Below are 12,831 nucleotides of genomic sequence, written 5' to 3'. Positions count from 1 at the left end.
TTCTGGAACTCTCTTTCTTTCTCGTAGCTCTAGTCAGTCCTTTGTTCTGTGAGCGGGCCTGGCCGTGTGGTAGGCTAGGGCTTTTTGTGGGGTAGCTATCCCACAGTCTGGTTTGCTATCTCAAGTTACTTCCCTCAGATTACCCTCGAGGCATTCAGGCCTGGTCCTTACTCTAAGCAATGCTGCTCATGCCTCCCTGCCCAGCCCAGGCTTGCTAGTGGCAGATGCAGGCATCTGCGCTGCTTCTCTGCTGGGGAGTTACTGATGGGCACGTAATCTGTGGGTTTTAATTATTTATTTATTTTTCCTCCCAGTTATGTTGCCCTCTGAGGTTCCAAGGCTCACCACAGACTCACTGTTTCCTGGTGTTTGGAAACTTCTCTCTTTTTGAAGACTCCCTTCCCAGGATGGATCTCTGTCCCTACCTCTTTTGTCTCTCTTTTTATCTTTTATATTTTTTCCTACCTCCTTTTGAAGATAATGGGCTGCTTTTCTGGGTGCCTGATGTCCTCTGCCAGCATTCAGAAGTTGTTTTGTGGAATTTACTCAGCGTTCAAATGTTCTTTTGATGAATTTGTGTGGGAGAAAGTGGTCTCCCTGTCTTATTCCTCTGCTATCTTAGGACCGCCTCCTAAATGTTTAAAGTATAATTAACTAATTGCTTCTGGCATGCCTATCACCTCAGTCACTGAGGTTTAAAGTGCTGGCAACATTGATGAGTGCCCCCCACATCCACACACCCTCCTCCCATACATGGGAAACAAAACCTGCCTTATTTTCACTGGATGCTGGATGTCAGTCATTTGATCTGGAGACCTGGGAGAGCAAAGGAAGGGACCACAAATGACATGGTTTAAACTTTACTGTGAAAGAGTCCACAGGGCATCATTAATGGAAGGGACACTGCAGTTTTGGAAGGAAGAGTTGCCCTGAGCAGGAAACCAAAGAGGAGACCAAAGAGAGTGGATCTGCATTCTCTCTCCCTCTCTGTGTCTCTAGTTAGCTCTTTATTTCCTGCCTCTCTGAGTATCTCAGGTGTGGATGTCCTTCGGACAAGAATCAACAAGTTGTGGGCTGAGGCTGTTTGGGTACCTTCCTGGGAAGGGTGGTGTTTGCTGGGAGGAGGGCAGAGGGCATGTGTCTCTTTCCTGGACTTTACTTGCCACCTGCAGACTTGCTTTTAATAGACTCTGGGCCCCTGTTAAGAACTAGAACTTGAGACTTGCCCACTAGCCCTCCCTTTGCACTGTTCAGACCCATCTGAATGCCCGGCAGCCAGGCTCTGGGTCCCTGGCATGCTGTCTACCCCGGGCTTTCCCTTTTGTTGCCCTAAGGGCTGTGTGTTGAGAGTCAAGTCACTGGGCAACCAGGTGCCTTCAGAAAAGCCCCACACTCTCTGGCCACTGCAGTTCACTTCAGCCAAAGCTGCAGAGAAAGGAGGGCATCACGCTCAGGGAGACCCATCCCAATCTTCCTACCAGCCCCTGAAAACTAGTCAGGCTCCCTCCAAAGAGACTCATAAGGAAGATTCTATGAACACAGAGATACCATCTCTCTGCTCAGGTGAGGAGCTGGTAGCCCCTCCCTATTAAACATACATCTCAATAATTTTTTCTCCAAGTGAGTGTTGCAACAATAAAGCTGTTGCATGAACAGGTGGGACAAGAGTAAAGGAGCTCCTGCACTTGCTGCTGCCAGCTCGGGGGCAGGAGATAAAACGGGTGAGAACCTGAGAACTGCCCTCCATGTATCAGAAAGATTTTAACAAAGGCAATGTAAGTTGCACTGAGTCCTGGGGTTTTGTGGCTTCCGGAACTAGTAGGAGTTAAAGGATTTTCTCTTTCTAACTGCTTCTCCTCTAGGCCATAAAACCTCTTTACTTTTTTTTTTTTTTTTTCCACCTCCAAGCTCCCCTCAGGAGTTGTTACACCTTCAGATTGGGACATCCATCCTTCCTCATTTGCAAGCCTCAGCTGTGTCTGGGGGCAGGGCAGCAGTGGAGCTGCCAGGAGCAGAAAGAAAGGCTTACAAGTCAGAGCACTACAGGGACACTGGAGGCAGATCCAACTGGGTGGTGACAGGCACCGAAGGTTCCTTGTGCAAAGGACATTGAATAGTAAAGCCTACGTTTTCCTGCCTTGGTAAGTTTTGCATGGTTTGGGGCCTAATGCACATCTGAGAACAGGTAAGGTTGAGTTCAACTTTTTCTTATTTGGAAGAGCTTGTGGATCCAGGTCTATGGATTAGGGGTCGGGGGAGGGGGCATCCAATTGGAAATCCAGTCACATGAGTCTCACAGCCATGTGGGCTGAGATGAGGATGGTCCATTAGGCATTTGCAATAGGCTTGATTTTGGAATGCAGGGGATTTGATTGCTTCTTGGCAGCTTCCTTTCCCAATTATGTTTGGCTTAGTCTAGTAGTCAAATTACTTTGTAGTCCCTAAGCAGATCCAGAAAGCATTCAGAGGGGACAGAGGGGATACTGTCTAAAAAGTAGACTGGGTGATGGGGGGAGGGAGGGTTCTGCCTGGAATCTGAAAATGTTCACTGACCAATCCACGGTCCAGGCCAAAGGAAATGACTGCATATTATATGATGGCCCTTTGTTAAGCTCCCAAACTGAATGTAACATGGTTTTCTAGAATACTGGTCAATTAAGGCTATTGTATCCCTCTTCAATTATTTTGCTTCCTGAATATAGCTCAAGGGGAAGTATGACAGAAATTTTGAAATGTTTTTCCTTGAAAACAAAGGATTTCTCATAATGAATACATATTCTGATTCAAAGATTTAGAGACCTTGTTAAAATCTAGACCCAGTACTGTATAGACCAGTACTCTGCTTTACCTTGATAAACAAATGGATTGATAATTTGTTTCAATCTGAATGTAATAATGTCACCAGATTGAAGCTAAATTTTTCCTTTTTATAGTTTAGGAAGGAAGTATTTGCATAAAATGTGATACTTTAAACAAGTGAGCAGGCAGAAGGGTAAACCTACTCAAGAGAATGGACTGGTTTTAGTAAGGGTTTCATAGAATTCATTATTCCCCTGAGAGTACACTCATGAATTATTAAGTAACTCAGCCACTTATTAAATCAAGTTAGCAAAAAAAGCAACAACTTCTAAAAGTTCAAACGACTTAGATAGCAAAAGTAATGAGTAGAGTATGTATATACTCAAACCATATTAAGGTTCACGTACTACAAATGTGGTCTGGTCAACCTCTACCTCACCAAGTGGAAATGAATTGAGTTTTATGACTTAAAGGTTGATATATAAAAGAATAATAATATTTTAAGCCTTTATGGTGTAATGTCTGGAAAACTTCTTCCTGTCCTCTCCTTTCAATGATGAAATGTCGGATGGTGAGGTCAACCAACAACCAACAATCTTGAGAGTTAGCTGCTATTTTAAAAGTACATTTTTGCTAAATTGAAGTTATTGCCTGGAAAATTATTTGACCATAGATTCTCCATGAGGTAGTCAAGTGTAGTGGCCATGATTTCCGTTTCTTCTGCCTTCAAGTCAGTTTCTTTACCTCTTAAATCTCCAATCATCTGTAAAAGGGAATGATGGCAGGGATCTCACAATGTTTTCCAGAGGATTATGTAAGGTTTATTCAATTGAAAGCATCAGTAGAGCAGTTACCACATAAAAAGCGCTGAATATATGGTTTAGTACATACATCTCATACATTTACCCACGCAATTTGCCTGTTTCTTGCATTTTGATTTTTTTTTTTTTTTTTTTTTTTGATCCTAAAACCTAAAAACAGAAGGTCAAATACAGAAAATCCTGTTCTATCACAGCAGGCCTGATGACTTACCTGAGGAAGAGGAAAAAGACATTAACAGATTCTGACATTTGATAACAGGAGTCTTCTCTATCTAGTCTTCCATTATACAAAAACAGTTGAAAAATGACAGTTTTTATTTTGAAGGGTGAGTAATCTAGTAGATGAATCAGCCTTCTCTGGTGTGTATTATTAACCTCCATCAATTTTAATTTTATATATAGTAACTAGGCAGTGTATTTGTCAATTTCTTGAGAATCCTATCTAAAACCTATTATTCAAATTAGTTGCAATTAGCATTTGAGGAGTTTTTGCACTCCCTTGGATTAGAACTAGAAGGTGTTCACTTTTATATGTGTACAGTAGCTTGGCCAATCCAGGTCTGGGGCAACCTCTCCCACCAGTGTGTGCTTGGACAGATTACACCCAGCATTTCTGAGCTTCCATTTTCCTTGCTATCAGATGAAGCCACTCAACCCAATGATAGCATAGATTTTTCTTTCAGACTCCAGTTCTAAGTTTATTTTATTCCCAAGACCAACACATAAAATAACTTTTAGAGCTATTTTCTTGCCAAGCCAGCTGGGAAATTTTGAGTTTGTAAAACTTTAAAGAAGGCAAAAACCACACCCATGACTGAAGTAAGATAATCTCTAAAACAATTTATTGAGCAAAACAGGAGTCCCAAACAAAGGTCCATAACTCTGAAGGGGGAAAATATGGTGAGTTAGCAAGGAAAATGACAACACATACACACACATCAAGTAATGGGGTGAAATGAAAAGAAATCTATCCCATTAGATAGTAAGCCCCCTGACATCAATCCAAAGTCTGTTTCTCAGGACGTTAATATGACTTCCTCCCACCAAACTCAAGTGATATTTCATGAATTAAATTATAATTGTGAATAATAAGAAGGAAAATGGGTATAAAATAAATATTTTCATTTTATAGGACCATTTTAATTCAGCAAAAATATCTCACTGAGAAATATATATATATATATATATTTAGAAAGAGAAAGAGAGAGGAGAGCTTCTTCATGGCACTCAGCTCTAAGGTCCCCAGGAGGAGAGCATGAGTTCTTAGTCGTTCAGTCATGTCTGACTCTTTGCGACCTCAGGGACAGTAGCCTGCCTGTCTCCTCTGTCCAAGGAATTTTCCAGGCAAGAATACTAGAATGGGTTGCCATTTCCTTCTCTAGGTTATCCTCCTGACCCAGGGATCCAACCTGGGTCTCCCTCATTGTGGGCAGATTCTTTACCATCTGAGCCTCCAGAGAAGTATGTATGTGTGTGTATATATATATACACACAGAGTTATGAGCATCAAATGTTTTGGTTTTTTTTTTTTCTTCAGAGAAACACAACAACTTATCAAATAACTAAATGGTCATTATGCTTCAACACAGCTCGGGGTTTTTTTAAATATTTATTTATTTATTTATTGAAGGATAATTGCTTTACAGAATTGTGTTGGTTTCTGCCAAACATTAACAAGAACCAGCCATAAGAACACAGCTCAGTTTTAACAAGTCAAATTGAAAAATAGACTTTAACAAGCCACACACACATGCAAGCCTATACATTACAGGAGAAAATTTGTTTTCAAGTACAATGTCCATTGATTTTTTTTTTTTTTCCGTTTTCCATTTCATCCCATTTATCCTAATAAAGCTTTAAATAAATCAAGAAAAGTTAAAGAGGGAAACTCTTTTCCCATCCTTTCCCTCCTTTGGTTTGGATTACCATTCACATTTGTCATAAAGTTCGGAAGGGGATTGTAAAGCATAGAAATAACCTGTCAAGTTCCTTCACAGATACCCAAACAATTTAACTTTAGCAACACCCAGGTCTTTCCAGTTCTGCCACTCTCTCGCAGCTGCCTCAGGCAGCCTCCATCAGCCACCCTCTTGATATGGCCTCCTCTCTCAAGATAACCTTCCCAGAACATCCATTTGACCAAGAGGAGTAGGGCAGGGAAGAGTCTGTGTAACGTGTGTGTTCAGTTGCTCAGTTGTGTCCAGCTCTTTGCAACATGCTGGACCGTAGGTCACCAGGCTCCTCTGTTCCTGGAATTTTACAGGCAAGAATACTGGAGTTGGTTGTCATTTCCTCCTCCAGGAGATCTTTCCAACCCAGGGATTGAATCTGAGTCTCTTGGCAGATTCTTTACCACTAGTGCCACCTGTCAAACCCTGGGCCCCTAATGCACTTACCCTCTCCAGTTCAAACTTGCTAGGTAGAAAAAGGAAAAAAAAAAAAAAAGATAAAGAAAAAAAAAGGGAGAGAAAGAAAAAACGTTAGGTTAGAATGGAACAAGTGTTGGTTGGTATGGGCATATCTGTAGGTGTGATCACTTCAACAGTTAGTGGGACTTGGCACAGAGCCATGAGTGAGTACAGAACAGTGTTTATTATGGGAGAAGATGCACCCTTCAAACAATGTAACTATTAAGAATTAATGTGTGAAATTTCAAGTTTTATGAAAATCATTTCAAACAAAACATTTTCAAGCTCATTGGTGGTGGTGTAGTAGCTCAGTCGTGTCCAACTCTTTGCAATCCCATGGATTACAGCCTGCCAGGCTCCTCTGTCCATGAGATTCTCCAGGCAAAAATACTGGAGTGGGTTGCCATTTCCTCCCCCAGGGGATCTTCCCAACACAGGAATCAAACCCAGGTCTCCTGCATTGCAGGCAGATTCTTTACCAAATGAACTACAGGGAAGCCCTTCAAGCTTATTAATCAGCATTTTATTGACAATGAGTTAAGTTTCAAACATATACCAATACACATGAAAGTTTGATGATTAAAAATTAATAAGAAGGGTTTTCCCCCTTGATTGTCTTACTTCTTAGGAGATCTTAAGATGGCATCACCTGTATTCTGGTATTTCCCAGCCTCTTTCTCCAGCTGCTTACCTGGGTAATTGCTGTAGATATTTCACTGGACAGTGATGATTCCAGTTAATTTGGGATAATATAACCAGATCCTTAAATCATACTGGAAATGTAAGGAGAAAAAGAGTAAATATAGTCAATTTTTCTCTAGCTCAGAGGTTGGCATATATATAAAGGGAATATATATATATATATATATATATATAGAGAGAGAGAGAGAGAGAGAGAGAGAGAGAGAGAGAGAAGATACTATATTTTCAGCTTTATATACTTTCCCTGTTGCATGTTCTTGTTTTATTTTTTCATACCTTTTGAGAATATAAAAACCATTCTTTCCTCATGGACTGTGTAAAAACATCTGACCCACAGGCAGCTGCCTGTCCTTGATCAAGTTATGTACGTTATGTTTTTACTACAGTAGGTACAATCTTACTTAAACACAGAAAAGAGTCTTCTTTTTCCTCCTCATGTGTCAAACTAAAATTTTCATTCCAATATTAAATGTCTTCTATGTGCCTGCTGCACTAGAGGATACAAAGATCACTTGGAAGTTCCAGACTTGAAAATAAAGGAGATCATTATGAAAGTAAAAAAAATAATAAGGAAGGCTGGGCATAAGTGACATTGATAGTTGTCTGAGAGGCCCCAGGATGGCCTGTTTAAAGAAGATATCTATATGAGCAAGTCTCAAAGGATGTGAGCAACGCTGCTGAATGCATGTTGATTCCATCTTATTTTCCATCTTCACTAATTAAACATTGATTTATACAGAGCAAGCATGTGACTAGTAAACAGTTATATTTCCCATCTTCCCTTATAGCTAAAGTTAGATTGTGATGTAATTCTGGCCAACAAAATATATCTGGAAGTTGCTAGATGGGGAAGAGTTGAAAATTAGGTAGACTTAAGTGCCACGTGATGTTTTTCCTTTTTCCTCCCTGGAATGTAGATGTGGTATTGGTGATGGAGCAGTCATGTTGCAAACATGAGGCAACAAGCAGAAGGATAAAATCTCTGAGTAGCCTGGGCTCCCCATGATTCTGTGAAATCACATTACCAGTAATGGACAGTCATGTTGGGACTTCTTTTTATACAAGAAAAACAAACTCTTTACTTATTTAAGCCTCTATTTGCCAGATCACCAAGATACAGATAGCCTGGCTCACGAAAAGCAAAGTTTGCGAAAAGTCATCTGTTGAGGTCTTTTAATGTACCAGAACCTGGTGGTCCGGAGTCAAAGATAAGACAGTAAACGAGAGAGAGAAAGAGGCTGATATTCCTTGGTTTACACAGAAAACCAATAAAGCCCTTTGACACAGGGCTTGTGTCGCTCATGAAGGCACCTGGCGCCCTTTTGAGGGGGGTGAAGGCACAGTGCGCCTTCTTGAGAGGGTCTTAGAAGTCTGGGCAGGAGAATGAGCACGATGGGTCTCTGCGCTCCAAAGAATTAGCCTGAGAGAGAGAAAGAGAGCAAGACACGGGGACCAAAGCTCTGATGGAGCAAAGGTCTTTTAATCAACATGGTGTGGGCATATATACTGTCTTACAAGGTAGTTATTCTCAGCAAAGATAAAGATTAAAATTCCAGACTTACAAAACATAGGTGATTCATATTAAAGAGAGAGAGTTGTAAACAATCACTTTTACAGTATGGTTCATAAGAAGGAAGAGGGTACTTATCACCGTGTTGATAAACTAACGAAGGAAATGCCTGGATTCCTCAGCCCCGGGAGAGGCTTGTCTCTCAATTCCTGAATATTCAGGAATTAATAAGGAACAGAGGATTTCTGACAGATCCAAAACAGCACACAGGAAGCCTCCTGTTAAATGCTTCCTGACAATCCCCCCTATTTTATTATATTTGTAAAAAAGGTCCTGACCAACTGAGTTTGTTTAGTATTAACCAACCTTATAGAAAGGCAATGATAAACAACAAATATAATTACCAAGACAATCACCAGAGTTATAGTTCCAGACCTGATGCTGTGAGTCATATTTTGCCTATGGCTATAATGAAAGGAAGTGGGACACAGTCATAAAATATGACTGATTATAGTGAAAGAAATAGTTACTATGCAGCAAGTTTTCAAATGTCCCATTGTTCAGGCCCACTCTGTTTACCGAGGACGATTCTAGGACGAGGTGGGGCTAATCCACCATCAAGCCACCCAAGAAGTCCTTTGTCATGGTAATGTTGCACCGTGGTGTCCGTGACCTTCTAGGTCACTCGTGTAACTTAGTCACACACCGTGTAATTAACCCCTTTTGAGCAGTTAGATAACCACAAACCATGGGGTCCCCAGTCAACCATGTGTTGAGTTTTTAAGACAGATGGAGCCAAAAACAATATATCATCCATATAGTGAATAACAAGAAAGTTAGGAAATTGCTTTTTCACAGGCTCAAGGGTTTTGGCAACGTAGTACTGACACATGCTGGGAGAATTCATCATCCCTTGTGGCAGTACAGTCTATTGGTACCGTTTATGAGGTCCAATACAATTAGGATAAGGGAGAGAGAAAGCAAATCTCTCTCAGTCTAATTGGTGTAAAGGTATATTAAAAAAGCAATCTTGTAAATCAACAATAATAATAATATGCCAATTTTGAGGAATAGTGGTAGGTGATGGGATTTTTGGTTGTAATGCACCCATAGGTTTTATAGATGCATTAACTTTTCTAAGGTCTCTTAGGAGATGCCATTTGTTAGATTTCTTTTTTATAACAAAAATAGGAGAGTTTCAAGGAGAACAGGATTTCTCAATATGCTTTAATTCTAGTTGTGTATCTATAAGTTCCTTGGCCACCTGTAATTTCTCTTTTATTTGTCATAAACCTTTTTTATATCTTTGCATTCATCATTTTATTTGCCATAACTTATATCTTTTTATTAAAAGCATATATCTTACTTTTTTTTAGCAACTATGGAGTGTCTTGTATATTAGCATTTTATAGATTGGTGAATATATTTATTATATCATATTATAATATATATCTATATATATTATACATTATATAATATATTTATTAATAGTTTAAAATCTCTTTAGTTTTTCTGTAAGAAAAACTTTTTGTAAGGGAAGTTAATGTTCAGTAATTAATGTTTTAAAATCTTATTTTATTTGGAAATGACCTAGTTATTTAATAAACTTTTATTATTTAGTTTAGTACAACTTTAGAAATTTAAGTTATCCAAATCTTAAGAGATTATTTTAGATTATAATAATAGATTATTCTATTAAAAATATAATTATTTTTAATAGAGTTTATCTAAAAGTTTTCATCTCATTTATATATTTATATATATATAAAGAGTTACCTTTTTGTTGACAAATTTAATTTACCTTAAACCTAGGCATAATAAAAGTATTATATAATGTTGATGACTTAAGACATGTCTTAATTAGATTAGCAAACAATTATATTTAAATTATATTTATATTTAAATAAACATTATATTTAATATTGAATATTTTTCAGTTCACGTGAATTTGAATTTAAATAGAGCTCTTTAACTTCATATTCTCTAAAAACAAAGCTGGTATATCAACGGCAGCACTGCCAGATGTTGAGGGTTTCAGGGAAAAGATGGAATTTGTCCCTGGTTTTTGTTGAAGGGGATCTGGGGGGTCCCTGCTTGGAGTTTTATGGAATGGGTTTTCCTTCAGTGTCAAATTTAGACTTACAATCTTTGGCCCAATGCATATCTCTATGGCAGCAAGGGCAGATTTTTGGGGTGTTTTTTTTTTTTTTAGCTTTTTTAGGTAAGTCCCTTTTTAAATGGTTCTTATTTCCACATGTAAAGCATCTTTCATTTCCCTTTCTTAAGGCAGCAACCATTGTTTCAGCTAGCAATTGCATCTTTTGAGTTTCTGATCTTAGATTGCGACAAGCCTTCAAATAATCAATAATAGTCTCAGTCTCACAAATTGGAGCTATAGCTTTTTGACATTCCTGATTTGCATTTTCATAAGCAAGTAATTTCTCTAGTTGCCTACTGGCTTCTTCTCCAATTACAGTATGGGAAATAGCAGTTTCTAATCTAGCTAAAAAATCAGCATACATTTCATTAGGTCCCTGAAATTTAAGTAAGTGATTAAGTAAAGTAGAAAAGTGATGGGGCTTTCCAGCCATTTTACCCATATCTTAGTACTTACCGGCCCCAGTAGGCCGTTGAGGTCACTCTGTCCGAATCTGTCACGTGTACCAGGCTCCTGTTTGGGCACCACTTGTTGAGGTCCTTTAATAGACCAGAACCTGGTGGTCTGGACTCAATGATAAGAAAGTAAAAGAGAGAGAAAAAGAGGCTGATATTCCTTGGTTTACACGGAAAACCAATAAAGCCCTTTGACACAGGGCTTGTGTCGCTCATGAAGGCACCTGGCGCCCTTTTGAGGGGGGTGAAGGCACAGCGCGCCTTCTCAGGAGGGTCTTAGAAGCCTGGGCAGGAGAATGAGCACGACAGGTCTCTGCACTCCAAAGAATTAGCCTGAGAGAGAGAAAGAGAGCAAGACACGGGGACCAAAGCTCTGATGGAGCAAAGGTCTTTTAATCAACATGGTGTGGGCATATATACTGTCTTACAAGGTAGTTATTCTCAGCAAAGATAAAAATTAAAATTCCAGACTTACAAAACATAGGCGATCCATATTAAAGAGAGAGAGAGTTGTAAACAATCACTTTTACCGTATGGTTCATAAGAAGGAAGAGGGTACTTATCACCGTGTTGAAAAACTAACAAAGGATATGCCTGGATTCCTCAGCCCCGGGAGAGGCTTGCCTCTCCTCTTAATTCCTGAATATTCAGGAATTAATAAGGAACAGAGGATTCCTGACAGATCCAAAACAGCACACAGGAAGCCTCCTGTTAAATGCTTCCTGACAGTCATCCCTAGCAATGGGGGCAGAATGAGTCTAGGAACTGAGATTTGAAAGTTCCTGATTTGGCTGGATCCAGCGAATTTGGGCCGGAGAAGGCAATGGCAGCCCACTCCAGTACTCTTGCCTGGAAAATCCCATGGACAGAGGAGCCTGGTAGGCTGCAGTCCATGGGGTCCCTGAGGGTCGGACACAACTGAGAGACTTCCCTTTCACTTTTCACTTTCATGCATTGGAGAAGGAAATGGCAACCCACTCCAGTGTTCTTGCCTGGAGAATCCCAGGGATGGGGGAGCCTGGCGGGCTGCCGTCTATGGGGTCGCACAGAGTCGGACACGACTGAAGCGACTTAGCAGCAGCAGCAGTGAATTTGGGCATCAGTTAAAATAGCACAGGTGTGATTGTTACACTTTCCATTTGTGGAGTATTTGTCTCTTAAAAAAATTCCAGAGCTTTTATTCAAGCTTAAAAGTGCCTGTGTCATTGGTTCTGAACTTATTTTTTTTTAAATGCTATGAGAAAACAAGGAATTCTTTCTGTCTGGATCATGACAGAGCATTTATCTTGTTTACTTTTAGTCCCTGTGTTTCTGTTTACAGCTCATGAAATACTCTCATCAGAACAAAGGTCCCAGCACAGATAGGTGAAACCACAAACCCAAGCAAATAGCAGAAGCCAGAGTCCATTTGAATTGTTAGAAGTCAAGTTCAGACCTGATCCTCCTGAGAGTCCTTTTAACACTGATTTGTCATAGCAGGTAGCTGACAAGGTTTACCCCCAAAGGACTAGAAACATGGGCTGCGTCATCCAAAAGGCAGAAGTGCTGGATGGAGCTCACTTGATGCGAATCATCTGGCAGGATGGTACAGACTCTATCTACCCGGCTGTGTGGCTCCGGGACAACTGTCAGTGTCCCGACTGCTACCTTGATTCGGCAAAAGCACGGAAACTTCTTATCGAAGCTCTTGATGTGTACGTTGGGATCAAAGACTTGATGTTTGACAGGAAAAAGGTAACTATCTCCAAATTCTCTCTCCCTGCTCTCTTAACTTAAATAAAAGGTCTAGACTCAAATAATTCAAATAATGAATTATATTGTATTTAATATATGTATATATTATATATCAGAGTCAGGAATGTGCTCAATTAGTCATGTCTTGGCAACCCCATGGACTATAGCCCTCCAGGGTTCTCTGTCCATGGAATTTTCTAGGCAAGAATACTGGAGTAGGTTGCCATTTCCTACTCCAGGGTAT

At 39.8% G+C, this 12,831-nt stretch overlaps 1 protein-coding gene and 1 long non-coding RNA gene across 4 annotated transcripts in view; one reads left to right on the top strand and one right to left on the bottom strand.

The window, feature by feature from the left end:
* The first annotated feature begins 2,010 nt into the window (after window positions 1–2,010).
* The window catches only part of BBOX1 (gamma-butyrobetaine hydroxylase 1), a 75,766-nt gene continuing 64,945 nt past the window's right edge, over window positions 2,011–12,831 (top strand). Inside the window, exons 1-2 of one of the 3 annotated variants that reach the window (XM_044929326.2) lie at window positions 2,011–2,141; window positions 12,333–12,587. In XM_044929326.2, coding sequence (XP_044785261.1) covers window positions 12,369–12,587 — 219 coding nt within the window. In that variant the 5' untranslated portion in view covers window positions 2,011–2,141; window positions 12,333–12,368. Of the gene's footprint in view, window positions 2,142–12,201; window positions 12,588–12,831 lie in introns of those variants that run through there. The other 2 variants (XM_044929325.2, XM_025266338.3) reach the window with 2 other exon arrangements.
* Window positions 5,905–11,071, bottom strand: LOC112579610. The gene is made up of 3 exons (XR_003103920.3): window positions 10,855–11,071; window positions 6,720–6,801; window positions 5,905–6,035 (listed from the first exon to the last, which is right to left on the bottom strand). It is a non-coding gene; the product is annotated as an uncharacterized LOC112579610 (long non-coding RNA).

The sequence above is a fragment of the Bubalus bubalis genome, chromosome 16 (assembly GCF_019923935.1).
Source record: "Bubalus bubalis isolate 160015118507 breed Murrah chromosome 16, NDDB_SH_1, whole genome shotgun sequence".
Taxonomy (NCBI): domain Eukaryota; kingdom Metazoa; phylum Chordata; class Mammalia; order Artiodactyla; family Bovidae; genus Bubalus; species Bubalus bubalis.
The sequence above is the reverse complement of the archived record's forward strand: the minus strand, read 5'-3'. Positions and strand labels throughout refer to the sequence as shown.